The sequence below is a fragment of the Cyprinodon tularosa genome, unplaced genomic scaffold (genome assembly GCF_016077235.1).
Source record: "Cyprinodon tularosa strain WSP-4 unplaced genomic scaffold, ASM1607723v1 ctg60, whole genome shotgun sequence".
Taxonomy (NCBI): domain Eukaryota; kingdom Metazoa; phylum Chordata; class Actinopteri; order Cyprinodontiformes; family Cyprinodontidae; genus Cyprinodon; species Cyprinodon tularosa.
The window spans coordinates 1,289,591-1,317,558 of record NW_024039341.1 but is presented as its reverse complement, the minus strand read 5'-3'; the positions used below and the strand labels follow the sequence as shown (position 1 = coordinate 1,317,558).

General features: G+C 37.0%; 1 protein-coding gene across 1 annotated transcript in view; it reads right to left on the bottom strand.

Moving 5' to 3' along the window:
- Nucleotides 1-27,517, bottom strand: part of drd2l (dopamine receptor D2 like) — a 36,399-nt gene extending 8,882 nt beyond the window's left edge. The window contains exons 1-5 of the mRNA XM_038307096.1: nt 27,359-27,517; nt 12,724-13,122; nt 11,504-11,613; nt 5,846-5,982; nt 2,821-3,035 (exon numbers count right to left, since the gene is read on the bottom strand). Coding sequence (XP_038163024.1) covers nt 2,821-3,035; nt 5,846-5,982; nt 11,504-11,613; nt 12,724-13,095 — 834 coding nt within the window. The 5' untranslated portion in view covers nt 13,096-13,122; nt 27,359-27,517. The remainder of the gene's footprint in view (nt 1-2,820; nt 3,036-5,845; nt 5,983-11,503; nt 11,614-12,723; nt 13,123-27,358) is intronic.
- Nucleotides 27,518-27,968: the final 451 nt, after the last annotated feature.

Genomic DNA, 27,968 nt, shown 5'->3' with positions numbered 1-27,968 from the left:
ACATTTAGAAAGAAGTAAACAGATCCAAAGATAAATGTTCACAATATATCAGTGGTCGTTCCATTTGATAGAATCAATAACACATTACTTTTTGAAATAGGACAAATATGAAAATTTAGCATAATTGTTTTTCTCCACTATGAAAACCAATATTGTTGCTGTGCAGAAAGAAAATTGTGAAGTGAAGTTGTCGGTATATAATAACACTTTTAATCTTCTGCAGTGTCAGCTTGGTTGAAGACAAGGAGCAGATTTATGGGCTTTGTTAAAAAAAAATAATAACAATAATAAAACACAAAAGAAATTCGATCCACAGTATGGATCAAATTACATAGCCGGATGTAATGTCCTGCATTGAAAATAGATTTCAATTCAAAGCTGTGTATATTTGGAGCATTAAATTTTTTGGGGGGATTGCACAATAAAAGTGTCCTCAACTACCTATATAATAATACACAAAGGTTATTACAAAAGGGAAAATGTAAATACTTTTTGCATTAATTATCTGGATATTGTGTAAGCTCCATTAGACATTGTAAGTGCTCACACAGCTTTTCTTATTTTGCCAGATATACAGCTGTATCACAGAAATGAAATCATAAACAACTCAAAATTCTCTCTTTGAAGTATATGTTTCACTTCGAACAACAACTGCAATGTTAATTTTAAAGTGAGTAGGAGAGGTGTAGTTACTTCAAACAGTGATCTTAAAATGTCAGTGAATCTTCATCAGTATGACAGTATGACAGAAAATTACTTTATGAAGTCATTTTATGCTGTATTTTCTTTGCATTCAGAAACTGCAGGTTTCAATTTAATTTCAGTATCAAAATGTTGTTTCCCCTTATAAAACATAACAAAACTTGAAATATTTAAGTAATGATCATATTTATGGATCTAGGTTGGTCTCAATTTTCAGAAATACACATAAGTGATTCATGCTTGCACGAGACAAGATCCACACATGCACAGAGTGATTAACACAAGCACCAAAAAAATCTACACACGCACAGCATGATTCACGCAAGCACACAAGATCCACACATGCACAGACCAAGATTCACCAAAGTATTTCTGGTCTATTAACAGTTATAAATTAAATTACAAAGTACCAGTGCTCTTTAAACTTTGCTGCATTTGTGTATGGATTTGTGAGACTGCCCTGACGTGGCTCGATACACACATGCATTTTTTTAAGCAGGGATGGTTTGCCACCGATCACAAAGCTCCCTTGTATAAGCCAATCACAAAAAAGTACACTACGCGGGATGACCCAGATTCCACATCCTCCCTATCCAACCTGTTCTGTTCTGCCCCGCCCCTGTACGTTGTTCGGACCACTTGCGTACTTGTTTTAATCCATAAGTACTCTTCCACATCCACTGCTACCCCTTGGCAAGTTGACATGTTGATGTCTTTTGCGTCCTTTACTGTCAAAATAAGGAGCCGAGCTATTTTAGCTCCACTCCATTCCAGCCAGGTGCAATCGCACCAAACAGGAAAAAGAATTGCGAGAAGATCCGGCTTGTCCAATTAAAATAAGGTAACGATGGATCTGTAACTACAAATTAGAGCATTCTTCTTATATATTACCACAAACTAACACCGTTTATTTAAATTATTGGATGCAAATTATTATACTTCAACATACCAGGAAGCAGATTTCTCATCTCCATCAAAATATTTATTTTATATCGAGAGGCTTAAAAGTGTAATCAAATCCAGTCCTTCTAAGAGCGCCTCTCACAACCTCAAAATACATTTTTTATTGGAGGCATGGATGAAGAGATGCTGAGTTTGGAGGTAGAGAACAAACCAATTTTGTATGATTATCCCTATTACAAAGAGCTACAACGAAAAGAAAATGTTGGGCAGAAAGGTGTGTGATTGATGCTTATGGTGAGATTCAATTACGTCATATCAAATTAAGCGTTACAACATGTTTTTCTCCTATGAATTGAATAATAATATAGCGTATGCTCTCCTTGAGCAGGAGGAACGGTGGAGGATGTAGGCTTTGCTTATTGCAGGCTGTCTGGAACGGAGCGGGCGGATACAAAGGATGTTGGATCTAGGTCATCCCACGTGGAGAACTTTCTTGTGATTGGCTTATACAAGGGAGTTTTGTGATGGGTGGCAAACCATCCCTGTATAGCATTTGTATATCAAGGCATGTAAGGACAGTATCAAAAATCCACACACAAATGTAGTGATGTTTAAAGACAACTGGTACTTTGTAATTTAATTTATAATTGTTTATGGACAAGAAATTAATCTTGTTCTGTGCAGGTGTGGATCTTGTCCTGTGCATGTATGAATCACAAATGTGTATTTGTGAAAGTTGAGACCGATGTAGATCCATACATATTTAGTATTACAGAGATACAATGAGATTGGCTTGTATACCTATATCTTTTTAGCAGCATAGCGGTTCGCAAGTTCCAATGGTATCTGATTTAAAACTGGAAATGATCTGTGACCAGGGGTGGAAATTTACATCAGCCACTGAGCAAATGAGGGTAAATCATGGAAGTGGAGGGTAGATATTAACAGTGTACCAGCCAAAGTGGCAAGTTGCAGAACATGTTCAATTTGCACAACTTGCTACTCGTCTTCCCCTATAACAGAGGGAGAGCATGTTCTGTATCACTGAACAATGCTGCAGGGGGCAGCCATTTAGTTTGTTTTCCTTCACAAATTGATGATTTTGTTGATGGGTTACAAGTTTTCCTGCATACTTAGACAAAGTTAAAACATAGAAAGCTAACTCCATGGTTTAATGCAGACTGAAAATTTAGCCGTCACTAAAACTGACGTTACCTTCCGTTGCCGATTTTCTGCCCCTGCAGAACCACTCTGTGTAAGCAAACCATGTTTGCGCGGTGGAGCAGTGCGTCTTCCACGTTTGCGCAGCACCACACAGATCTGGGCGTATACCAGCAACGTAACAATAAATGGCACATAGAAAGAGGCCACGGATGAGTAAACCACGAACGCTGGGTCTGCAAAGCTGCATGTGGTGCCATCTCTGCTGGCTGGTGCAGAACATAAAGATCGACAAAAAAAAAGTATTAGTTTTGCAAAATAAGCTTGTCAAACAATCAACTTACAAGATTCTGAGACTCATGAATACATTATTGGAGGTTTGTACGTGAGTTATTATAAGTATGGAATAACCAAGGCCCCCCTCAATAACACACCTGTTTCAAACAGAATTTAAAGGCTTTCTTAACCTTTTTAATTGGCATCACCTTGACTAGTCTTGTGCTTCTTAATGGTGAGCTATTACGCACCTAAATTAAGAAATTATGACCTGCCTTTTAAGTCTTAAATAAGAGCAACACACACTGTGGTGAGCGAGATGTTTTTTCACAGTTTGACTTGCATCATTCAACGTCCTGCTGTTCTGCGTTGTTAGAACTAAGCTCTCGCTTTACTTCACAGCATAAAAGCCCTTCCTTTGAGCTCAGTCTGTGCGCTATCAAAGCTTCAGCCTACCCTCCCACCACAGAAGCATTTATCAGCGCAGAGGCTGGCAGCTGTGGACTATTGTTCCACCTGCTGTGTGAGATGACAAACTAATCAAATATTATCTGTGTCTAATCGCTGTACAAGGCATCTTCTGACATTCCCTAGAAGAGGGACCAATTGTAGAGTTGACCCTTTTTTTCTAATGTATTTCTCAGTATAATATCATTTGAGTATTTACTAATGTTAAAGAATGTTTCAATTCAGAGGAGAGAAATTGCTATTGAACGTCCCAAAAATTTTGACTTAAGTCTAACACTCTACTGAGAATAAACCCTAACATTCCTAATGCAATTTAATAGAACAAGGTTGTTTCTGTCAAAAATAGCATTAAAAGTGACTATGTCTCAAATTTGAGTCCCAGTTTTCTCATGGAAGGGTCTGGAAACCAACATCTGGATGCACAACAGCCATGGAGCCCACTTGTCAAAGTACAAACTCTCTGATTAAACTTTTCTATAATCAGCTTGAGGAAAACGATATACCAATTAAGAACATCTTACAGTCTTATTTAAAAAAAGGCACACAGCAGAAATCTACCTACATTTAGAATAGTAAAACTCTCTTATTTGTTATAAAATCATGCTCTATTTACTTAGAAAATATCCAAATATAGGGAATATAGGGAATTAAAATCTGTGCTTTTAGGGCTGCAACAACGAATCGATAAAATCGATAAAAATCGACTTTTGAAAGCGTTGGCAACGAATTTCATCAACGATTAGTTGTGTCGCGCGATTAATGCGTCATCCGCCGCGCCTCTTGACTGAAAGAGGAAGAAGAAAAAAAATACGGCAGAGCGAGTCAGCGCCGCAGGTGCAGTGTTGCCAACTCAGCGACTTTTCAGACCCCTCCAGCGACTATTTTTCAAAAAAGCGACTAGCGACAAATCTGCCGACTTTTTTCGGTGTCACTGGCGGCTTTTGGAGACTCTTACGTGAAAGCATGCATCATTCCTACTCTGCCGTGGGGCGCCTCCCCCATCCCAACCCCGTTCTCCCACAGGAGTCCCTCTCAGCGCTGCAGTCAGAGCCTCAGCGTCCAGACTGCAAATGAAGCGCGCATGCACCGGGATTGACGGCGCAAATTGATCACAATAATTAAAATAGCCTGTGCTTTGTAAAGTGAAAAAAGTCGTAACATGCAACTTTTGTCAAAAGAAATTAACATGGCACGGAACCACCATGTTTGTTTGGTTTTAAAGAGGGGAAACGTAACGTTAGTTTCTCAGGTAGCTCATCTGATGCTTTCCTTACCTTGTTAGTAGGTTACAGACAGTGATATGGTTGGCTACTTATTTTACTTTTAATTTCATTTGAATTAGCTTAAGCAGCGTTTATATTTACTTTATAAATAAATTAACTTGCAAATTATGAGGGCAAGGCTTTTAAAGTTTAAATCTTCTGGCAAAGATAAAGTAAAGAAGATCCTGCAATTTATGGAAGTAAAGCATAAAATCCAGCAAGATCAGTAATATGTCAATTAATTATATGCCACATTTCCATGTATATATCTGTCTTTGGAGGATGTGTTTTTTAGCACCCCTAGTTCTCTCATTTTTATTCCAAATACAATTTATAATTTGAATCACAGGGCTATTTTTATCTCTATGGTTCAGTATTTTCTCAAGTAGCAACTTTAACTGCTATACTTTCCTGTCTTAAAAGGCAGAACTTGTTGAAATGGGGGGACCTATTGTTTGAACCCCTTAGGGGCTTTTAAAAACAAAAATGTCTTTTTTTGCGCTTTATGAAACAAAGTACCCTATATTTTGTGGATGTACAGCTACATTTCTCATGTAAGTTTGCGTAGTTTTAACACAAACATTTATTTTTCATATTGCACCAGAACAGTTAATGAGCAACCTGTACTTGTGTGCTTGTTTGTTCTGTCTAAAATGTTTATTTTGGAATAAAGAGGTTAATATAAAAAATATTTTTTGTCCGATTCATCGATTAATCGAAAAAATATTCGTCCGATTCATCGATTTTTAAAATAATCGTTAGTTGCAGCCCTATGTGCTTTATAAGGTTAAAAACCAATAGAGTATATAAAAAGGGATGTCAAGTTGGCCCCCTCATTACCCCCCTGTATACTACATGACGCATCATGCACGATGATCCACAAACTCGGTCTGATGCAAAGAATTCTCGCACGACTGGAAAAATAGCCCGAAAAGGGCTCAGTGTATGCCCAGCTTAAGTAATTCTATTTAATTTTTCACTTTCATGGCCTTAATTAGGGGAATTTTATTGAAAACCTCACTGGTTGATGAGTGTTGCCCAATCTAAAAGAAATGTCTAAAGGTTACTTTCACCTGTGTTGTTTAGGCCGAACAATAAAGGGCAGGAGATGGCAAAAGAGAGAAACCACACTACAGCGATCATCACAGCCACCCTCCTCCTGGAGCTGTATCTGGTGTTGTAGAGCAACGGCATGGCTACTGCTGTGTATCTGCACATACATAAAAAAAACAGTAAGGTAGCACATGTGCATCTGAAAGATCCTCAATACACAATTGACAATTGTCAAGGAATCCAGTGAGTTACTCATCTAACACTTCCAGTTTTACATTTTTAAAACAGAAAACCTGACAAGAAATTCCCAGTTTGCCTCCCAAACATACAAAAGCTGTCACTTCTTGTTTGACAGCTACAAGGACACAAAACACACAACTGTCAACATCAATTGAACTCGTCTGCTGGTGTGAGTGGTTTTAAGTGAGCAGCTCAAATCCCGACAGCAGCCAGAAGGTCACAGACAGAAAGAAAGTATAGGCTGTTAAAACATGGATGGATTCTGCATGATTTCCACTCCGTATAAGTTGGTTCAGGCTTTAAAGCTTGCAACATATAATCACAAATGGTCAGCCTGAGGCAGTTAAAGTGCATCATATGTTTTTAGAGCAGCAACATTTCTAAGGCTTAAGCTATATTCTTACAATTTAAATGACTTTTGTGATTTCTTTGCAGATGATGATGGTTTAAGGTAAGAACACATCAGAACTAAGGTTATGTATTGTTTTTCTTTACAGGTGCTGGTCATAAAATTAGAATATCATGAAAAAGTAGATTGATTTCAGTAATTCCATTTAAAAAGTGAAACTTGTATATTATATTCATACATTACATACAAACTCATATATTTCAGATGTTTATTTTGTTTAATTTTGATGATTACAAATGACAACAAATGAAAATCTCAAATTCATCATATCAGAAAATTAGAATATTGTGAAAAGGTTCAAAATTGATGGCCCCTGGTGCCACACTCTAATCCGCTAATTAACTCAAACCACCTGTAAAAGCCTTTAAATGGTCTTTCAGTCTAGTTCTATAGGCTACACAATCATGGGGAAGACTGCTGACTTGACAGTTGTCCAAAAGACGACCATCGACACCTTGCACAAGGAGGGCAAGACACAAAAGGTCATCGCTAAAGAGGCTGGCTGTTCACAGAGCTCAGTGTCCAAGCACATTAATAGAGAGGCGAAGGGAAGGAAAAGATGTGGTCGAAAAAAGTGTACAAGCAAGAGAGATAGCCGCACCCTGGAGAGGATTGTGAAACAAAACCCATTCAACAATGTGGGGGAGATTCACAAAGAGTGGACTGCAGCTGGAGTGAGTGCTTCAAGAACCACCACACACAGACGTATGAAAGACATGGGTTTCTGCTGTCGCATTCCTTGTGTCAAGCCACTCTTGAACCACAGACAGCGTCAGAAGCGTCTTGCCTGGGCTAAAGAGAAACAGGACTGGACTGCTGGTGAGTGGTCCAAAGTCATGTTCTCTGATGAAAGTAAATTTTGCATTTCCTTTGGAAATCAAGGTCCCAGAGTCTGGAGGAAAAGAAGAGAGGCACTTCATCCACGTTGCTTGAAGTCCAGTGTAAAGTTTCCACAGTCAGTGATGGTTTGGGGTGCCATGTCATCTGCTGGTGTTGGTCCATTGTGTTTTCTGAGGTCCAGGGTCAACGCAGCCACATACCAGGAAGTTTTAGAGCACTTCATGCTTCCTGCAGCTGACCAACTTTTTGGAGATGCAGATTTCATTTTCCAACAGGACTTGGCACCTGCACACAGTGCCAAAGCTACCAGTACCTGGTTGAAGGACCATGGTATCCATGTTCTTAATTGGCCAGCAAACTCTCCTGACCTTAACCCCATAGAAAATCTATGGGGTATTGTGAAGAAGAAGATGCAATACACCAGACCCAACAATTCAGAAGAGCTAAAAGCCACTATTAGAGCAACCTGGGCTATCATAACACCTGAGCAGTGCCACAGACTGATCGACTCCATGCCACGCCGCATTGCTGCAGTAATACAGGCCAAAGGAGGCCCAACTAAATACTGAGTGCTGTACATGCTCATACTTTTCATGTTCATACTTTTCAGTTGGCCAACATTTCTATAAATCCTTTGTTTTTATTGGTCTTCAGTAATATTCTAATTTTCTGACATGATGAATTTGAGATTTTCATTTGTTGTCATTTGTAATCATCAAAATTAAACAAAATAAACATCTGAAATATATGAGTTTGTATGTGATGTATGAATATAATATACAAGTTTCACTTTTTAAATGGAATTACTGAAATCAATCTACTTTTTCATGATATTCTAATTTTATGACCAGCACCTGTATGCCTTTACTGCAATTGCCTTCAGTCAATATTCCATATATCTTTCTGCTTTTAATTTCTCCAGCGACAAATTTATAGCTTCATATATTAATAAGGAGTTAAGTAGACGGTTTGATTCTCCCTTGTGTTGCTTGCATATTCAATAAACCAGAATCATTTTGGACTGATGTTTTCAAGCCTTCATGTTAGTTATACTGATTTTACACTTGCAAGTAAACTATTACATTTCAGATTACAGTACATAAAATCAATACAATAAAATTATTTCACTCTAGCAATAGGAGCTTAATAAGCGTTATGTTCAATATGTGCTTAAACAAGCCACATTCTAATTGGCGGAAAATGTTTCAAATATTATTACAGACATATTACTTATATCCATCACCATGCCATCATAGCGGCATATTTACATGTCTGTAGTCATTTTTACAGCTGTACATCTTTAATTAGGACCTATTTCACAAATTCCCTTTTGCTAATAAGCCTACGACAGACTTTGTCTAAAATCTTGTTAGTAAAATGAGATTTCCAGATTAAATTAAATTCAGTTCATTTATATAGCGGCAATTCACAACACCTCTCAAGGCAAACAACGGAGAAGATAGATAGATAGATAGATAGATAGATAGATAGATAGATAGATAGATAGATAGATAGATAGATAGATAGATAGATAGATAGATAGATAGATAGATAGATAGATAGATAGATAGATAGATAGATAGATAGATAGATAGATAGATAGATAGATAGATAGATAGATAGATAGATAGATAGATAGATAGATAGATGGCATGCCTACTGCTAGTACTAATCTTTGCAATTCAGACTCATCTACTGATCTTTCTGATGCCAGTTTTGCAGAGCGCTTGGCAGAGTTTATGAACTAACAACAGAAGACTTGGACAGAAAAAAAACTCAAGTTTTTGTGCAAATTGTGCCCACTGGAAATGAACAAACAAGTCCTTACCTCAGCAACGTCCACTTCAAATTGAAAGAGACACATCGAGTTAAAGCATCTGAGCTATCGTGGGAAATATCTGCTACTGAATGAGGAATGCAATAAATCATATTTGATACAGATCTTTTTAGCAGAACCTGAATGTACTCCTACGTTTCTGTAGTTCTGTGAAATTTGGCTGAATAAATGCTTTACTGCACATACAGTATACCTTGACTGCATTGATTGTTTTCCATTTCTTTCTCTATACCATGATCACACATTTAAGGGTGATGTTATGATGTTCTACTGTGTAGGATTGTTGCTCAGTTGGCCAAATAAACTTGAGCTAGTTAATTTATAGGTTTGTGAACTTAGTCCATTTTTGAAAACGCGAACTATGAACGTGAACTATTTCATTTTTAGCTGTAAACTAAACTTTGAGCTAGTATTTTTTAACTATAAACTGGCACAACATTGGTGACATCAGCTTCAGTGTATGTGATATATTTAACCGAAGCAACTTTGGATAACTCATTAAGCAATGTTTTTTTATTCGCTTCTTGTTTAGGGTGTCCCTGGGATTTTATCTCACATCATTGCATGTAAGGGTCTCTACTAAATCTCATCAATATGAAGATCACAAAGAGGCTTTGATGATGGATAACGACTTATAATTCAAATGCTATGCATGCATATTGTTCTTCAGTCAAACCAAAATTAACCTTATCTGTTTTTGTTTGTTTTGGGGTTTTTTGGTAACTTTTAAAGAATCATAAAGACTTGGGTCGATGTACCAAATTGGATGTGTAAACTAGTGCAACCTAAAAATGTCGATTTGAGAAACGAGGTCACAGCTCTAGACAATCTGCCCGCTGGGTGTCTGGTGACCTCCCCCAGGCCCAGTGAAGAGGGCATTGACTGGAAGATGACATCATTAAATGTGTTATAAGGCAGAAAACCTGCCAAGATCACAGACGACATTGGGGATATAAAATCACAGACTCCTCCTGCTGGGCCGATAAACAATCAAAGTACATGAAAGGCTTCTTGTCTTACAGCTCATTGACAGGTAGAAGCTTACATCTAAAACATATCTTTTTTTGCTGAAAATAAAATGATAAAGCAGTTGGACTACTTGGACTTGTAAAAAAGTTATTTTCACTAAAGGTTTAGACAGATTTGCCATCATTCTAGCTTGGTTATTTGTTTATGTTTTCTCAATTCCAAAACACTAAGGGGAACCACAATATGTTTTCTAAACTATTATTAGGCAGAAATGCAAGGTAAGGTAGCTTTAAATAAATTTTGGAATACTGTCAGAAACTTTACCTATATAATTAGGAGAAAAAACGCAAATGTTTTTCTATTTTACATTATTTACTGTTAGCAGCTTATTATAAACAGTGTTTTTTTCTACTATTCTTACAACCGAGTTTCCTTTCAGAGCTTTGAGTATGAATGATATGAATAATCATTTCCTGAAAAGGTGTTCTGAAGAAAAAACAATCTATTGTCAGAGACGTAGTTAATAAATAATGGTATAGAATAAAAATAACTTAAAGGGGAACACCGTTTTTTTTACATTGGCCCCTTGATTTTACGTTGTTACGTTATTATATCATGTTCTACTCACCCATATTAGTTTTGTGTCATTTTGAGCTGTTCCAAAGATATTCGGTTTTGTAATCCAAGTAATGTCTTCCTATGGGCAACGACTTGAAGGCACAAACTAAACTGTTCATAATGTTTTCTTTATAGTACGCCAGCATTCATACCATGTAGGCGAATCACTGTCCCTCAGACATCCACGATAATATTTTTTATATTTATTTTTATTTTTTTTAAAGCGGAGTGTGTATGACATCATCCTGGCGCCGGACTGGAGTTGTGACAGGCAGCCCGGGCCAAAGGCGGCTACGCTCTACCCCTTCTATTCGTTCATCTAGCTAATCTTAATCGTTCAATTCCATTTCAAGAGCGAGATCATCTGTGGTAGTAGCACTAGACATCTTCCAGGCATGTGAGTAAAACTAGCAGCAGTTCAGCGGACAGGATGAAGGAATGGTAGCCGGCGCGGGCAGATGACGTCATACACACTCTGCTTTGTTTTGATGATCATTATGTATTAACGTAAAATCAAAATCATCAAAATCAAAATCATTTTTAACACCTCTTTGCTTTTGCAATTACCCTCCTTTGTTCCCTCACTTATATTTCTCTGATTGACATTGTGGGGCCAATATCAGGTAATTTTTCATTTTTGTCATTTTTTTCCCCTGGAATTTATGGTTTTACTTTGCTTTTGCAAAAGTATAAAAGTTTAGTTCACTAGCCTGTCTTCCCTTTGTCATGTTAGGTTCATTTCAGAAAAAAAAAGAGGAGCCCTACCTGTCGATGCTGATGGCACACAGGTTGAGGATGCTGGCAGTGCACATCATGACGTCCAGAGTGAGCAGGATGTCGCAGTGGATTAGACTGAAGCGCCACTCGCCAACAACCTTCAGGAAAATCCAAAATAAACCAAAGTTATGGCTCGGTTGTCACACAAGGACACAGCAATGCACTTATTTTTGACAGTTTGACCCTTTTAAGACGTTATACTGGTTGAAAGACATGGAAATTATGATGACAGGCATAACATTTTCCTATAAAACTCAATAAGATTTTATACAAGCTAATGGGCTGCTCCTACTGCTAGAAAGCACTTATATAAACATACATAGATTAAAAAGTAAACTTCATGACTACATAAGTGTTTAGTAACTTTAAAAAATAACTAAACAAAAATATTGGGAATTGCATTTATGCAATAGTTACTGACACAGAAATCAGCTTTTGTTACCACAGAAATTCCTTATTAAAAACAAGAATTCATAGAATTCCTATAAAGAACATCTTGGTGTATTTACTTCACTGAGAATGCGATTTTGTGTCAAAAAACAGGCAGTTAACGAGTAATATGTTTTAATTCCTTGAAAAGAATCAAATGTACCTATCGAATCTATTATTCTTCTAGTAAACTTCCTTCATTTTTGTCTGACTATAAGCGCACAATGCATTGCCAATTAAATATCAGTATTAGCAAAGACTGAAACTGCATGTTTATGCTTTGGTGTGATATTTGAAAACAAGTACAGGTGTAATCTCTGTTCATATAAATGAACATAGTTGGTCAGTCAGACTGACTTTTTAAAAGGCTTAATGCCCAAACCAGTCATTGTTGTCACTGATTAAGAAACTAAAACCAATGACAAGTGGTTGAGAAGTTTCAAAAATAGTCAAGTCAAAGAGAGAGGAATCAAAACTATGGATAAATAGCAACAAACATAACTTCTATTGACGGATATGCAAATATAATAAATGCATGTTTTTTTTCCTCCTCTCTCACAGTGAGGAAACTAAGGAGAGGACATGCAGAGCCTTGCAAAAAGTGATACTTTTAAACTTTCACCAACAATGGCTTGAAATAAAAACTTTAATTTGTTTTACATTTCATCCAACAATACATTGTTTTGAACCTATGGAGAGTCAGTGGTATTAATCTCTGTGTCAGAGTGGTTGTTTACCAGTGTGACTAAGAAACAGAATTATGCACACTTGTACTGTACCTCTAGGTAGACACCCCAAGGCATGACCAGCGTTGCAAGCAGCAGATCAGATACAGCCAGGGAGACGATGAGGTAGTTGGTGGTGGTCTGCAGAGCACGCTCCCGAGACACAGCCACACATACCAGTACATTCCCAAACACCACACAAAAGATGAGAAGGACTAACAGCACGGCGTAGAAGTTGTACGGGGGTGAGGAAGATGCTGGAGAGCTGGTGCAGTTGGAGGGTGTCAGCAGGGAGGAAGAGGATGTGGGATAGGATGAAGGGGAATAAGAGAGGTCAGGTGTGATAAAGGCTGAGAAATTGTTCCTAAGGGAGGAGAGGGGAAGGGAGGGAGAGGTGGTCTTCACTGACTCGTTGAGTAAAGTCATGATCTTGCTTCAGTGAACATGATGAGGCTGAAAGTGGATAAAACAGAAATAGGAGGGGAAATATAATTACCAAAAGACCTCACAGGACCCAGAGTTCATTCAAGTGAGCAGATACAAACACTGTCTTTTTTTTTTTTTCAACAACAGAGAACATCAAAAGGAAAGGTTCCTGTAACACCAGCGCTGGAAGTTTTGTCCCACATCAAAGAGAAAACTACATAGGAAATCACCCAAAGGACAACACTGTAAATAAATAACATATAAGCTCAAAACCCTGCTTCAAAGTTAAGAAAATTCATTTAAAAATTGAAAACTTTAGCAAATATTTCTAATATACTGTGGAACATTCTCCATTGTAATGGTATTAGTAATTTTGCCCTTCCCCGAGTTGTTCTGGTAACCTGACAATGATAATGACAGTCACTGGTTGTAAAATATGCAAACAATCTAAGGAAATTTTTAACACCATGTTGCATCACCTCCTCAACTCATAAGACGTGGTTGAAAAATGGCAACAAAAAAAAAGACTATTAAGAGGTCAGTTTGATGAAAGTCATAACAAGGAACAGTAACTCAGAAACTGAAACAATAAATCTAAATGGCAAAAACTGAGCCTGAATGGAGCATATGTTGCTCCTAAACCTGAGTGTATTTTTTCCAACTTTATTGACAAAACAACAGATGTCTGAGCGTCCACACCTTTTACACTTATGGGGATGGCGAGGCAACCACTATAAAAACCATATGGTTCTTGTGGTCATTAGACCACAAACTGCTGTTCCTAGGCTATGAACAACTATTTCAACATTTCAATGCGTAAAGCCAAATAAATGTTTTCCTAGGCAATCCAGAACAGAAAATGTTCTTTTTCTCTTGCTTCATGGATAACAAAGTGTCCACTCAGCATCATTTAAGATGACAGAGGTGTTTTATTTATCACCAGCTGCCTTTAGGAAGCCTGTAAACTGCCACAATACAGGATTAATGCTCAGCTCTGCTCTAATCCATCTTTCCATGGCCGTCACTGGTTGAAACGCTGAATTAATCATATTTGAGCAGTAGGGTTAGGACTCAATGGTTCTCATGGCAATATAAAAGACAGAAGGCAGGGGCTGTGACATGACAGGAAATTCTTCCTCACATCTATTTGTGAGCAAGCATGGGACATGTACAGAGAGGTCAAGTTACGAAGTACAAATACTTTGTTACTGTACTTAAGTAAACTTTTTAGGTATCTATACTTTACTCTATTACTTATTTTTCTTCCCATATATCTTTTCTGACTTCTACTCATTACATTTTTTACACACAATATCTGTACTTTCTTTTCCTTGCATTTTTAAAGCAAATGTTACTCATTACTCTTAGCTTCGGTTTTATGTTTATAAATATTTATTTCACGCCATGTGCGCCATCCAATGCAGATCACTGGCGCCATCCACACCTAGTGAAAACTAATGTAATTGGATGAGTCATATAATGCAAACACTCATTGGTTAGCTGAAGAAAATTATAATCAAAAGTAAGCAGGTGTTCTTCAAACTGCAAACGTGAATTGTCTATGCCATGCTACAATGTTGGATTCAGAAAAAGATGTTGAAATGTCTGAAAGGTCGGACACAGGCGAGAGCGTATCGGGAGATGGAGACCAACAAGTCCTCCCTCATCCTTGGCCCTATCTCAAAGAATTTTTCAAAAAAATTGAAAAATTGAGCTTTCAGTTCATATAGTGGCATCTGGCTGTTTTTTTAAGGTTACTTTATAGCAGTTTAAGTAGTTTTTGGAGCACATACTTTTTCACTTTTACTTGAGTAAAGAGGTCAAGTTGAACAAATGTGTACTTTTGACACCACTGGACTTGTATGAGAGAGACTGAAACACGTCCATCCATGTGGCAAAAAACAACTTCTCTTTAAAAAGATAGAACAATCCAAGCAAATAAAAAAAAAAGGATTATATACAACATGAGAATATAATTTTTCTAAACTAGCCCTAATCAAGTTGTTCAGTGAAAGCACTGACATTTTAAGAATGTGTTTATGTATAAATACATAAACAAATCTTTAGTAGTATTTCTACATTAGTACTTTCTTTTCGATTGTCAAAACTGCTGTAACTCCAACTGGGGTTTAAATTAAAGGTATAGGGGAGCATGTTCCTTTCCCAGTGGATCATCAAATTAAGTGGTTTTCCTAATTGTCAATCTTTCCGGTGATATGTTTCTGCGCAGGCGCAATTTCAGGCATATTTATGTGAGCTACAGTTTCAGCCAGTCTTTGAAGCTCACCTTTCTCACCATGGTTCTTTGAAAATGGTTAAAGTAGTGTACGAGAAGAAAAGAAATGCATCAAGGGGAAAAATATGACCAGAGTGTTTTGGGGGGATTCTTTCACACAATGACGAACAATGAAAGCACAGGTCGGGCTTCCCACTGATGCCTTGGTAGCGAAGTTTCCACTCGACAGGTAAAGTTTGGCATGCTATTTTGAGAAATCCATTTCACATCACTAACAGTAAAATGAGGAGAAACGGCCTCATGCATACTCTCGCTTAATATGCGTTCCCTCTCTAGAGTAGGTACAGGGTTGTGCATATTTTTTGTTAAAAGTGGAGAGGGTGGATCTTTTCAAAAATCCATGAAAAATCTTCCACTATACCTTTAATATGAAATTGGGAGAACAGATGAACACAAAAATCTGTATTAACAGGAAAAGGTGGACATTAGACAAATCTCTAATGCCAGTATGCATGCAGTAAAAAAACAACATAAGCAGTGATTATATCCACTCTTCCCCATTCTATTCTTATCCCATTGTGTCCCCTCATTTGTCCAGCAACTACAACCAATAGTAACATGCAAAGTGGCACATCACTTATTTATTACCAAGAGAAAATTGAATAGGACCTTTAACCTAAAACATCATTATATCAAATCTGTTGTTAGCCTTTAGGAATAATATGAATAAATTCATATTCCTACATAGCTACAATGCTTACCTCACGTTGATCTCCAACAATAATAAGCACATTCTAGGACGAGTTGCCCATGATAAATCAGCAACCTGTCTCACTTGTTGACCTTGTAAAGGACATCCACAGCTTATGCTCTAATCACTCAGATATACTGACAAGCTTCACATTCACACAAACACCCCTTGCTAAGAATCTAATAGGCCAACCCTTTTTAATAGATTGCTCAGACATAAGCTGCACTTAATGTAAAAAATAATCCTACATATCTATGTCTTTCTTCCAAGGACATTTTATTCGTTCCTCATGTTCTCTAATTTTTATGTTCCTGTTTTTCTCTAAGGTTGTTTAATTTTATGTCTTTTTTTAAGTGTGTCCACAAACTGTCCTATTTTTTTAATTTCTGAATGAAAAGCCCAACCATAAAATAACCAATTTTTGACCAAAACTCTGGGCCAATATACTGCATGTCGGTAAAACTGAATGAAAAAAAAAAAAAAAAAAAGCAGGTTTCTAACGAGTGGCTAATTTTATGTTGGACTACTTCTCGGACTGCACATTGGGGTGGTGGGTAGCACTGCTGCCGTTCATAAAAGGGTCTTTCTTAATGAAGTTTGCCTGATCCCCGCATGCATGTGTGGGTCCCTGGCTTCCTCCCACACTCCAAAAACATGACTGTTAGGTTGACTGGCATCTCCAAAGTCTCCTTAGGTGTAGGTGTGTGTTTGCATGGTTTTATGTCTTTGTGTGTCTCTGTGTTCATTTTCCTTTCATTTTTCTTTATTTAACCAGGTAAACCCTGTTGAGATCTAGATCTCATTTTCAAGGGGGACCTGGGCAGAGATCTGCAAAAAAATTTTGCCGTGCGACAGACAAGCAACCTGTCCAGGGTGTGTACTCTGCCTCTCACTCACAGACCGGACCCAACGCAACCCTGATGGAATAAGCTGGAGAAGATAGATGGATGGATGAGTACTTCTAAGATAGGCTAAAGAAACGATTAATTCAAAAGCATTACAGAAAAGCCACATTTTCTACTCACTATAATGCCTGCAGACACGTTTGCATGGGAGTGTGCAGCTAACTTTAAAACCTGTGTCCAGTATCCATTTCAGGTTTAATAATCAATTTCCTGGTCTCAGGCATTTACATCTTTTATCCTCCTGCAAGTAATTAGCATTTTTTGTCATCTGCATATGTTCAAAATTGTATAAAGACTATCAGGCTAAAAAGCTTTCGCTAATTGCTCTGCTCATTCCAAGCACACTAAAATGTGTGCTTGGTTAGAAGATCAGCACACACTATCAGGTTTTTTAAATATCAGGCCCTTAATATGATGTGAAAGCAGCCCTAATGATTTATTATCAACCAATTCTGCTAATTTGATTTGTTACATAAGTATAATCAACACAATTTGTTGAACAGTTATAATCAACACAAAATATGCCCTCTTTGGTACCAGGAAGTACATCTACTAAAATTGTTTGGAAGAAATCTGAAATGCATTAAACACTTTATTTTCTAAACTGTGTTTTATATAATATTTATGAATTTGACTCAGTAAATCTCACTTTAGTTTTATTCCTAAATGAATTCTGTGACATCAAAGAACAAGATGCCCTAAATACATAAGAGCATAAAAATAAAGTGTTGCAATCCTTAAGCAAAAAGGAAAAAAACAATTTAAACATTACCAGCTCATGCTTTGCCTAGGGTCCCTCGAATGGAACCTCTATTATCTACTTTGAACTTACAGCAGCAGGAAAATCTAACATGCTTGGCAAATACTCATAAATAATTTGATCAGAACACAAAAATGTTTCCTATGATCAAATATTTCTTCAAAAGTTCTTGAACAGATCTTGCTTCAATGTTGCTTTTGTAACACAACATATCACTTCCTTGCTTTTTTCGTGGAACCAAATACATAGATGCTGTTCAAAGACCGAAAAATTAAAACATTGTTGGAACACCAGCTGTGTTGAAATGTGTTTGTAAACAGAAATGACACACTATGGTGACAGCAAACATAATTGCAGAACTGAAAGCATAAGATCAAAGTTGAAAATGCTGTAGAGAAAAGAATAGAGTAAGTGCCAAAACGTCTCATGGGAAAACAGCAAGTTGGTTCAGTTTCTTTGAATTACAGATGGTCAGGGTGGCTTAGTGATTTGACTTTCACATAAAAAGAAGAAAATATTTGGCCCTGTTAGAAACTTCAATTTATATGATGAAAACCTTGGAAAACTAAAAATGTTCTCAAAAACTTTTTTGTTCTAAATAGACCATTTACACCATCAGGCCATCGTCTGATGGGGCCCATCTCCAGCAGCCTATGGGGAAAAGGCGGGGTACAGGTTGCCAACACACAAAGACAAACAACCCTGCACACACACGCTCACAGCTTAGGACAATTTAGAGATGCCAATTAACCTAACAGTCGTTATTTTTGTACTGTAGGAGGAAGCTGGAATACATGTGGAGAACCGACAAAAGGACAGGGAGAAGATGCAAACCCCACACACAGACACTGTGCCTCAAATCAAACCCAGAAAACCTTGTTGCTTCTTCTCTGTAAGTAGAATGTCATTAAAATATGTGTCTGATAAGTAACAACTCTGAAGGTTTGTTCATGCAAAATGCAAAACCTGTGAAAATTTTGCCAGATGTATCTGCTTTTTCTTGCCTTGGAATTCGCCTGGCCAGGGAAAGGATTTCGCGTGGCAAGCAATTCGCCCCGCAGGCGAGGTCATGGAGTCTGCTGGACATGGATTTGTCAAGTGACTGGCAGTACTGATTTAAAAAAGCCAAACAAAGCTGTCAATGCTCCTGTTTCCAACGTATTCCTAGAGACAGAACCACTATGTTGGATTACCACCCCATCCATAGGCTACAACTGTTTGACGGTCACTTTCAGAGTCACTTCCACCTATGCATTAACCAGTTCAAGGCTCTGCTGTCTTGAGTTGGGGAAAAAAATCACCAGGACAAACAGAATGTCATCAAAGCTGTGGAGCTCGAGTATATGAGGCTGCAAGCTATTTGTGCACAAGCTCTACTTTGCTATTGGTAAGATATCCCCTTCCCAGCACTGTTTGTGTGTGTATGTGGCTGGTGACTACTTATTCATTATCACCTAAAGTTTTTCTGATGAAAACTTTTCACTAAATTTTATATAGGGGTTAATTTTAATAAATTTACAGCTAATGGCTGTTTTTTTTTCCTTTAGAGTTGCTTAATATCGATTGAATTAAACTGTCAACCTTACATGTCCGCACTTAAGTTTTATGGGGGGGTTTGTAGCCATTTGCTACATTTTTCTAACTGTCTTTTTGTAGTTCTTTTCTCGAAGGCTGTAGTCACGGTTTGACCAACATCAATCCTGTGCATGTCTGTCACGTAATGACGTCTATAAGGCTGAAGGCTGTCTGGATTCAGCACAGAAATACGAAGTTAATTTCCTAACCTGGATATTGTTTTTACTGTTAAATCAGCAAAAGGATTGGGAGTTAGTAACAGGAGTTAGGAGCAACAATTTGAGGTATTCTGATTGAACATGTAAACTTGAATGCTCCTTTCAACCTTACTTCATTACTTAGTTTGAGGTAAGTAAGGAGAGGAGTGACGTCTAATGTTATTAAATACTAATTGCAGATGGAAATCAAAATATGGGACAGAGACCAACATGGGACACTTCATTTTGTCAGATCACATGGGACCTCCTGCCAACCCAAGACAGTTTTCAACCCTACCCTCTATGGCAGTGCCTACTTGGCAATGGCATAGTCAGCACCGTGAAGCAAGCAACGACTGTTGAGGCTGCAGCCCAATGGGCTCCACAGAGCCTACGTCAAACTCCAGAGTCAAGAACGGTGAAAAATACACCTTAAAAGATCTGTTCCTGGAGTCATTACCAAAGTCCCTCTGTTCACTCTCTGTTCTTTAATTAGACTAGACTTACAAAGGGTAAATAACACTTAAGATGTCTCCACTGTTTTTTAGAGCAGAAAAAAAAACAAAAATATCAATTGCATGTTGAATATCAAAACAATATTTACATAAAGTCCTAAACTCTTACAAACAGGCCAAATAATTATAACTGCACAGTTCCTACCTGTTTGAACAATGTTTTTAAACTTCATCTTCACCTGTTGACAGGTGTGCTTCTCTCTTGTGAGAGTTAACCTTGATAGATATATTGATACACCAACATTTAACCATTAAATTCGTTTTCCCCTTTAATGGTGTTATGATTAGACAAAGCTATGTTAGGCCATTTGTTTATTTATTAGTTTGCCTGAATAGGTATTTTTGTTATCTGAAAAACTTTTTTTGCTTGTCAAAAGTGACTTTTTACAAAACATGACATTCTTTATATCTTAAATACACCTTCTGGATGTCTAGAATTTATTTTCATTCCATATTTTTACCATTACTGGTCGTAATTTGTTTAATTTTGATCAGAAAGAAATATATATTTCAGATATCAAGATTACATATTCAGTCAAGCTGATAAATGTCAAAACGTCCCTAAACTTGCTGTGGAAGGAGGCCCCAATAACTCTGTCTGAAGAGCCTTGATTGTTTGTTGCAGCATAGACCTGTCCTGTTTTGTAGATTAAACAAACCTATTGCATCATAATTATGTCAAATAATCCAAGAACAAAACAAACACACTCACTTAGTTGATCTTAAAAAAGTGTTTAACACAATTACTCACAATTTATTAATCAGGATATTAGAACATTATAGAGTACTGGAAGTAGTTCTGGAGTGAATGAAGAGCTACTGAAGCAGTAGGCAACAATATGTGAAAACGGGATTATCAGTCTTCATGCTTGGAAATTGCTTGCATTGTCCTTCAGGGGTCAGTATTGAGACAAATACTATTCATTCTCTACATAAAAACCATGAATTTCAATAGCATTCTTTTTTTTTTTTTTATGACAAATATTTTCTGGAAACAAAGCGCTTACAGCTACTTCTGGGTGATATTGCACCAAAATGAATTGGCTACAAAGCTGTGTTGACAAAGGAAAATTCTCCTTGAACCTGGAAAAAAAAGTTCATGTTTGTAGATGGGCAGAAGTGAAATGATGTATTCAAATTCTTGGGTGTGACTAATGACTATAAGATCTATGGGACTCCTACCATTCAATGATTTTACCATACCTGAGATTCTATGTAGAATTCTGGGGTAACACCTACAGGACATCACTTAAAACGCTAAACGCGGTGCAGAAAAGATCCATCAGTATAATTCCTAAGGCTGGTTATCATAACCACATTAATCCATTATTCAATCATTCTTACTTACTTAAATTCTTTAATCTAGTAGAGATTCAAACATGACAATGAAAGCATAGAGCTAGAAACAACCAGCTATTAGACAGCATACAAAAAGTACTTTTTGAGAGAGATGAAGGGTATAATTACAGAGATTAATTTAATTTAAAAATTATATGTGCTTGAAAAAAATGAAAGGTATGCTAATTTTAATCAATGGTGTGAAAGTGTTAAATTAAAGCCATTTCCACGCATCAGACTGATAGGCTGAAACCAATTCCTTAAAAAGATATGAGATTCTAGGAGGGTATGTGAACATCAATTTTTTATTTTTTTTGACTAATGATGTCTATTAGATACATATCTAATGCCTTTATTAATGTGTTATAGAAATTTCATGAAAAATATCAAATTAAGCATTAGTCTTGCTCTTCAGAGCAGCGGGCCCCACCAGTAGCACTTTGCTTTGGGGGTTGGTGGCTGTCACAATAAGGGAGACTGGTTTCAACATCCAAATACTTAGGAGCATCGCAGGATCATTCAAAAGCTTTAAATGAGATGGGTAAAACTGAAGCAGCACATTTGATGGTGTTTTTTTTAATTTAATTTAGTTCATACAAAGCTGTGTAATCATAAAACATAATTTGATTTTCGACCTCCTATATATCTGATGAAATAGCTTTGAATCATATTGGATAAAAAAAAACTGCTATAGAGAAATATTTGAATTCAGATAGCAGAATTAAATAAGAGCCAACAGACCTGTATTGAAGTGTCTGTAGGCACATAAACACCAAATCATTCATGCATAGGATACATATTCTAATTTAAATATGTAAGATTTACTGAAAATAGATGGACGTACTTTCAGGATATAAAAAAAGCTTTAAGGATATTAAAAAAGTTTGACTTAGATAACAAAAATACAACGCATCCGACTTTCTGTCAACATTGATGAAAAACAAAGAAAAACATAAAAAAGACAATGTTGTTTATGACAGCTTATATCCTCTAACAGACTCTTATTTCTTCAGGTTAGATAAATCACTTTCAAGAACCTCTCATTCTACTATCGTCGTCCTCCCACTAACATCACCCAACCTCTTTTTTCCTCTTATCACCCAATCCTCCAACAAAATATGCCCTTGATTCTCCTCATTCACTGCCCTACTCCTCCCTGGACACACTTGACAGTTCTATTACATTCTCGCCCTTGTCTGGCTCTTGCACTTCTGGAATTAAAAACAACTGCATACAGAGTGAAAGAAGTTTTCAAAATATATTCCTCTGTAAGTGAAAGCAACGAGCTGTCCTGCCATAAATCTTTAATTGCTCTCATTGAGGAGCGGGAATGAGACTCGGTGCCACTGGGAATGGTGTTCAGCTGGTGTTTAATAAGCTCTATGTTTAAACTTCTCCACAAATCTTTCCCTTTTTTAACCACCCCTAAAAGATATTTGGGGCAACACGTTCATCCTCATATAAGATAACAGAGAAGTGAATTCAAACTAGGATTCAATCAGAATATCTATAACAGACTTTCAATCTGTTTGCAAGATTGGACTTAATTGATTTTGGGAGTTATTCATACTTTGTGTCGAGCTGATGCTACAGCAACAAATTGATATGAACTGCATTAGTTTTCCTTCTCTGTGTAGCTAGTAAAATCCCTTAACTTCAACTTTTAGAAAATTTAATTAGAATGTTGCACTAATTAAACTGGCAATTTAATTCAATTCAGTTTATTTATGTAGCGCCAATTCACAACACGTCATCTCAAGACACTCTACATAGACAATTTACCAGATCATACAGTCAAATTGATTCAAAGTTTAATATCGAAGGAAAACCAGCTGATTGCATCAACTTATTGACCCAAAAGCAATCCCTTACACCAAGCATCTTTGTAGTGACAGTGGAGAGGAAAAACTCCCTTTAAAGAGGAAGAAACCTCCAGCAGAACTAGGCTCAGTGTGAGCGACCATCTGCCAAGGCCGACTGGTGTTCAAGGAGACAGAAGCAGACTTAGAAAATGGAGCAGAGATACATACACATCTAACACACAGCAGCTTTAAAACTGCTGTTCACTTAGTGCTGCATTAATGCATATGGATGGAAGGTTAAGTGGAAGACAAACTTGCAGAATCAGAAAGCATGACCACAACCTTTAAAAAAAAAAATTCGGGGAATTTCACAAGAGGTGGTTTTCAACTGGAGCCAGAACTTAAAAGGTCACTCAAAACCAGAATATTGGAAGAGCTCAGCCATGGCTGTGACACTCATTATGCTAAGCCACCCATGAAGTAGGCAAAGGGTATGTCCTAAATCAAGGGCTGTATCCTCCAAAGGGCATGGTCCATGTAGACTGGGTCTTCAAAGACCTCAAAAACAATGAGGGAGGGAATTGTTCAGGTTTAAGCTGTGTAGCCTTTAGCAGCTGTCCACATCCTAACTCAGTGTAACTTTAGCTGTGACAAATAGACCTGTGGAGCCTGAACTTTTCTTTTTTTATATCCGTTATCAGTTAAGATAAAACCTAAAAAACAAACAATGCCATTTCAGATGAAGGCTCCTGATTTTGACAGACACATGTCAAAAATCAAACAAGACATGTCTTCAGCATACTGTTTTTTTTTGTAATTTTAGAAAAGCTCAAAACTATCTATTTTTAAATATATATAAGTTTAGAGGCAGTATTTAAAAAAACAAAAGTTTTCCTTATACATATTTAGCTAGAACAATCAGGTTTATAATCATAAAGTCTAATTTTGAATCTACAAACTATAGAGCAAATTTTACATGTTTTTATGGATCCTAACTCCTTAATCCTAACTCCTAACTCCTTATATCATTCATTTGATCCTTGATTACAACATCAAACATCTGTATCACTGTGATGGACTGGCGACCTGTCCAGAGTGTACCCCGCCTCTAGCCCATTGACAGCTGGAGAATGCATTGAAGAGCAAGTTGTTCATCTCTCAATATCTCCTACAGTAAAGTTAAATCAAATAATTACATTTTGAAGCTTTAATTTTAAGTTTAGCCAGGAATTACCGAGTAACAAATAAAGACTTGAAGAAGCCAAACATGAACGCATAGATATTATCTCACGGAATATCCACCCAGAAGTTTAACAGTTTAAATCAGGGTCTAGTAGTCTGGAAGAAGAGTGAAGAGACATAGAATCCAAGTTGCCTCACGTCCAGTTTGACATTTTCCCATCTAATCTGCTTGTTTTTGAAATTCGTCTTTAATAAAGTCCATTGAGAGAAGCCTTATCCCGTAATCGTGCTTTACTTTTTAAAGTTACTTAAACATATACATTAAACATTTTTATAATGATCTATACTAATTGGTTTAAATTCATCTGAAATAACACAACAACAAACAATTAACTGCACTCTTGTAATTTTCAGAGATCATTCGATACTTATAAAAGGAACATAAATGATAGAAAAGCAACAAAAGCCAAAATGTGTTGTTGCTTGTGTGCTAATATCTAATTTCTGTGTAAAAGTAGAAGCATTTTAAAGCTGAAGTCTGTAAGTTTTTAAAAATCACTTTTTTGTCATATTGGCTAAAACTGTCCCTATGCCCAGACAGCAGTACATGTGATATGTTACCTGTGGAAAAAACTGCTTCAATTGGTACCGCCTACTGCCTGTATTTCAATCTGGAAAGAATAATTCGGGACGGGTCAAAACAACCAATCACAGCCAGAGGAGCGTCTGATGGAGTGTCAATCACAGCTCACACACGCTGAATCCCGCCCCCCCCCCCCCTTCTGGTCGCATGCGGTAGCCGCGCAGATGCTCTGAGAGGGGTGGAGCTTGGAGGTGGGGCATGAGTGAAGCAGAGAGGGTGGGGGAGTGGAGTGAAACCTGTTTTTCTTCAAATTTTCAGTCGAAGTCTGCTCTCTCCTCAATGTTACAGACTGCAGCTTTAAGAAAGAGTTACCAAAAGCTCGTAAAGTCCATAAAATGTCACGCTGAAAAGATAAAAATGGAATTGAATTAAGGAAAGTGCAGGTAATACTTTTCCCTGTGACAGCTTTCAAAAATTATCTGAATTCCTCTACTTAGACGAATTCCCCATCAACTGATGAGTATAAAGGAGAATCAGTTCAATGCAGAACCGCAGAATTTTCCCTCCTGAGGCTGAGCTCCATACCAGCCACAAACATTTATTATTCAACATGCAATTCCACATCTCCTCCATCTCTTATTTAAAATGATACAGTGCAGCTCTTGGTAGTCACTTGTAACTGATGTGAGCCTGATGCGAACAAACCAAACGCACAGAACTCAGGAGTCAACAGCAGAAGATAAAGTGCTTAAGAGTTACAGCATGCAGAAAACGGCTAAGTCATTTTTTCCTTATCTGGTAGAGATTAAAACCTTTTTTTACTTTAAAATTTAATAAGAAAAAAGAAGTAAGCATTTGTTACATTGCAAAGATTATACACATGCTTTTAGTCATAGAACAAGGTTTAGCTTCATTTCCAAGCAATGCACAAATGAAAAGCAAAAAGCTTTGACTTTTGGCTGAACCTATTAAGTAGATTATTTTATTTCAAATTAGCTTATTTTAAACATTATAGGAAAATATAAACAGAAAAGTAAATCAAATAGATTTAGTTCAAAGTTTCCCAAGAAAAAAATCTCACCAGTCCATTTATAAGCTTAAACATGATTAAGGCAGAGCCTGGGTTCACCATGCATTGTCTAAAACAAAAATAAAACTTAATGAAAATAAATGTGAAAGCAAAAGAAAAATGACACTTAGGCTCTTAGATGCTGCTTGTATTTATTGTGATAGAGCTACATGAGCATGTGCTGCATGCACTTTATAATAGCACTATTATTCTTCTAGTTTAGCATAGAGTCAGGATTAACAGGAGTTTCTAAATAAACAAAAACAGGCAGACCTATAGATAATTAAGTTGCTGCAACTATTAAAAAAATGAATAACAGGGGTATTTTAGTTTTTATGTATTTATTTTGCTCTAAAAACATCTGTATGAAGTAAGTAAAGAAACTAAAAATAAATATGTTTTTTTGTTACACTGCATCAAACTTCTCCAAAATATCAAAGTAGACAGATTGCGGTTTAAATAATCCAATCCCAGAGGCAGTTCTAGACAGGGGCCAACAGGGGCCAGTGCCCCTGTAGAGCATGTCCTGGCCCCTGTTATGGCCCCTGTACTGAAGACATTATACTCAAAGAAATTCTAATGATGATATGCGCTGGAACAGACATGGTTACTGATAGGTAATTTGGTTCTATTTCATTTTTTTCTTTACAAATCCTGTTTTACTCATTTAAAATCAATAAGGTGATAGCTTCAGTGGTATTGCGATAGGATCCAGGTTTTCTTCTGCTAAATCTTTTCTTCAAAACAAATTGCTCTCATTTTTATGGCTGAATTTATTAGTTTTTCTTGAGTTCTAATTCAGATTTTGTAAAAAAAAAAAAAAAAAAAGGTCATTCTAACTTAAATTAATTCATTTATGTTAAATTCCTAAATTATGAAAGTAAATTGACCTAGTAGGACATATAATTTTAATTGAACCAAATTGAATAGAAATTTCACTTCATAAAGCTCTCTTAACGTGTTTGAATCCCTTGTCCTATGTTTTATTTCATGCCTTTCTGAGCCCCCATGAAAACATGCTGGCCCCCTCCTGGCCCCCTGGTACATTTGGTCTAGAACCGCCACTGTCCAATCCACCGGTTTAATTTCCTTACCCAGGCAAATTAAAGTTAAAATTAAATAGTATATAAGGATCACAATTGGGGGAAAAAGAAAAAAAAACATTATTTCCAGTCCTAAATGAAGGAGTTGAATAATTTCTTTAGGAGAAAAAAAAAAGTGAATTGGAGCAAAATTAAAGAAGATAATTAAATGATAAATTGCAATAAATTCTAAACTTTCCATTAATAAATCGTGCCTGTTCCTCCTCTGCTGGCATTTCAGAGCATCTTTACCAAAGTGCGCTCCTACCTGAACTTCAGCTCCGCGCTCCTCTCACCGAGCGGCTCAAACATCCGTCCTCCTCCCTCCTGCTCAGTAGGGAGATCTGGGAGTAACTGGAGACCAGCTGAGCAGCGGAGGTGCTCTTTGCAGCGGAGAGGCTGACAGCTGCTGGGGAGAGGACAGGGGGGTGGGAGGAGGGGGGCTTACATGCTCATTTCTCCTGTTTATATTTTTTTCTGGTGAGAAACAGCGAGAGCCACATGATTGGCTAGAAACAGAAAGGGGGTGTGGCCAAACTGTGAAGTTTGAGCCTCAGAAACTGACATAATTTCAGGAAAATATGTTTTCTTCTAAATAACCTGAATAATATATACGCATGTTACATATTCTATGAGGTGTTTGCACACTGAATCTTGATCTGACCTGTTTATGGGAATATGTTTCTATCTATCCAATGGTGGTCTTCTTTTTCAGTTACATACACTGAGTGCAGAATTATTAGGCAAGTTGCATTTTTGAGGATTTTTATTATTGAGCCACAATTGTGTTCTCAATCAACCCAAAAGACACCTTAATATCAAATTTTCATATTTTTGGAGGTTGATGTTTTTTTTTTTTTTTTTAGATTTGATCATTT